Source organism: Colius striatus, chromosome 16 (assembly GCF_028858725.1).
Source record: "Colius striatus isolate bColStr4 chromosome 16, bColStr4.1.hap1, whole genome shotgun sequence".
In the NCBI taxonomy this organism is placed as follows: Eukaryota; Metazoa; Chordata; class Aves; order Coliiformes; family Coliidae; genus Colius; species Colius striatus.
This window is the reverse complement of record NC_084774.1, coordinates 1,806,014-1,808,062: the sequence shown is the minus strand read 5'-3', so window position 1 is coordinate 1,808,062 and position 2,049 is coordinate 1,806,014. Positions and strand designations below refer to the sequence as shown.

The window sequence follows — 2,049 nt, the reverse complement described above, 5'->3', positions numbered from 1 at the left end:
TCCCCTCAAAACACCCCCACACCCTCACCTTTCGCCTCAAAATGCACCCAAACCCTCACCTTTCTCCTCAGAACGCCACCAAAATCCCACTTTTCCCCTCCAACTCCTCCCAGCCCTCCTCAGTGCCTCTCCTGCCCCTGCAGATCCTGGCTGGGGCTCACCCTGGCATCAACTTCACCTCCATCTACAAGTTTTGTCACTTCCTCAAGTGGCCTCGCAGCCCGATGCTGCCCCTGGTGCTCACAGCCCTCCTCACCTTGTCTGAGGACACCAAGACGGTACGTGCTGATCCAGCCAAGCACAGCCTGTGAGTTCTGGGGGTAAAAAGGGCTGCTGTGGCTTCACCACAACCTCTTTCCCCTCCCAGGCCAGGACCATCAGCTTGCTGGTGCCTGATATCTTGGAGCTCATGGCACATGCCAGCACTGATGTCAAGGTGAAGGCTTTGGCCGTCTTGAGGAGGGTGTTTGGAGCCGTGAAGAAACGAGACCCCAAGCCCACGATCATGAAGCTCTGTGAAGAGCTGCCACGGTTCTTTGATGATGTGAGGAGCTGCTGGGAGCTTCGGTGGCATCTGTGGGGAGGATGGTTTTGGGCTTCCCCAGCTCTCCCACCATGTCTGATGCTGTGGCGCTGGCAAAGAAAGGCTACAGCCTGAGAAAGACACTCGGAGAAGGTTCTTATGGGAAAGTGAAATCTGCCCACTGTGTCCAGCTGAAACGCAACGTGGCCGTCAAGATAATCAACAAGAGAAAAGCTACTCAGCACTTCCTGGAAAGATTTCTGCCCAGGGAAATCGAGGCATTGAGATGTTTGCAGCACCCCTCAATCACCAAAACCTTTGAGATTTTTCAGACACCAGCTAGGAAAGTGTACAGAGTGTTGGAGCTGGGGGAAAAGGGAGACCTCCTGGACTACATGGGGATCACAGGAGCTATGACAGAGGACATCGCTGGCACCAAGTTTCAGCAGTTGGCATCTGCCATCAAGTATTGCCACGACTTGGACGTTGCTCACAGGGAGCTGCAATGTGAGAACATCCCTCTCCATGCACATCTCAATGTCAAGCTGGCAGACTTTGGCTTTTCCAAACTCCTGTCTCGGGAGGAAAATGGCAGAATTGTTCTCAGCCAAACCTTCTGTTGTTCTCCTGCGTACGCAGCCCCTGAAGTGCTGGAGGAAATTCCCTCTGACCCCAGGATTGCTGACACATGGACTCTGGGTGTCAGCCTGTACTCAATGGTCTGGGCTTCGTTGCCTTTCAATGATTCCAACGTCAGCAAAATGACCCGTGTTCAGAAACGACAGCGGATCCCCTTCCCCAGTCCAAACATCTGACTGCAGAGTGCAGGGATCTCGTTCACCGCTTGCTCCCGCCCGTCGTGGCTCAGAGGTTGTGCGTAGATGAAGTCTTGAAGCACTCATGGCTGCACACTCCAAAATGCACGATCCCTTTGCCTCTGCCAGCTGCAAAAGAGGGTGAGTGTTCCCAAACCCTTTGTGAAGGAAAGCCTGGGCACTACCAGCAAGCCAAATCCCCTTCTGTATACGGGGGAGGAGAGAAGGACAAAGGATCCTCTTAAGGACAGCTTTACTTTCCAAGTCAGGAAACCAGCGACTCCACATCTCAGTGCTGTAGCTGGCACGGGATAATTCTTCCCTGCTCCAGCTGAGGATAGAGAGGGATGAAGAACACTCAGCTGCTGAAGTAAACGCATTTCACCTCCTCAGAAAATGTGCCAACTTGATAGGGGTTTATCATTTCTTGACAGTTTTTCCTGATGGGCTCTGCTGCTGCTTTTGCTTAATGTTGTTGTGGCATCTTTGAGGCGTTCTTCAGTTTCTTACAAAACCAGTAATAAAGAATGGATTAAAGCTATTTCTCAAATCAAGGAAAAGCATTTCTCGTGATAAACTCTTCCTATTTCGGTCTAGAAAGAATTAACAAGGACAAAATGATACCCAACATATTTTCCCTCTTGCTTCCAAGCAGCTGTTACTTGATTCTGAGCTCTTGGCCAGAGCTCGCAGGGGTGCAACCAGGAAGGC

At 51.5% G+C, this 2,049-nt stretch overlaps 1 protein-coding gene across 1 annotated transcript; it reads left to right on the top strand.

Moving 5' to 3' along the window:
- Positions 1–615: 615 nt before the first annotated feature.
- Positions 616–1,653, top strand: LOC133626980 (testis-specific serine/threonine-protein kinase 1-like). Its single transcript, XM_062009420.1, is given in 3 exon segments — positions 616–1,321; positions 1,324–1,568; positions 1,570–1,653. Coding segments are annotated over 3 exon segments (1,035 nt in total).
- Positions 1,654–2,049: the final 396 nt, after the last annotated feature.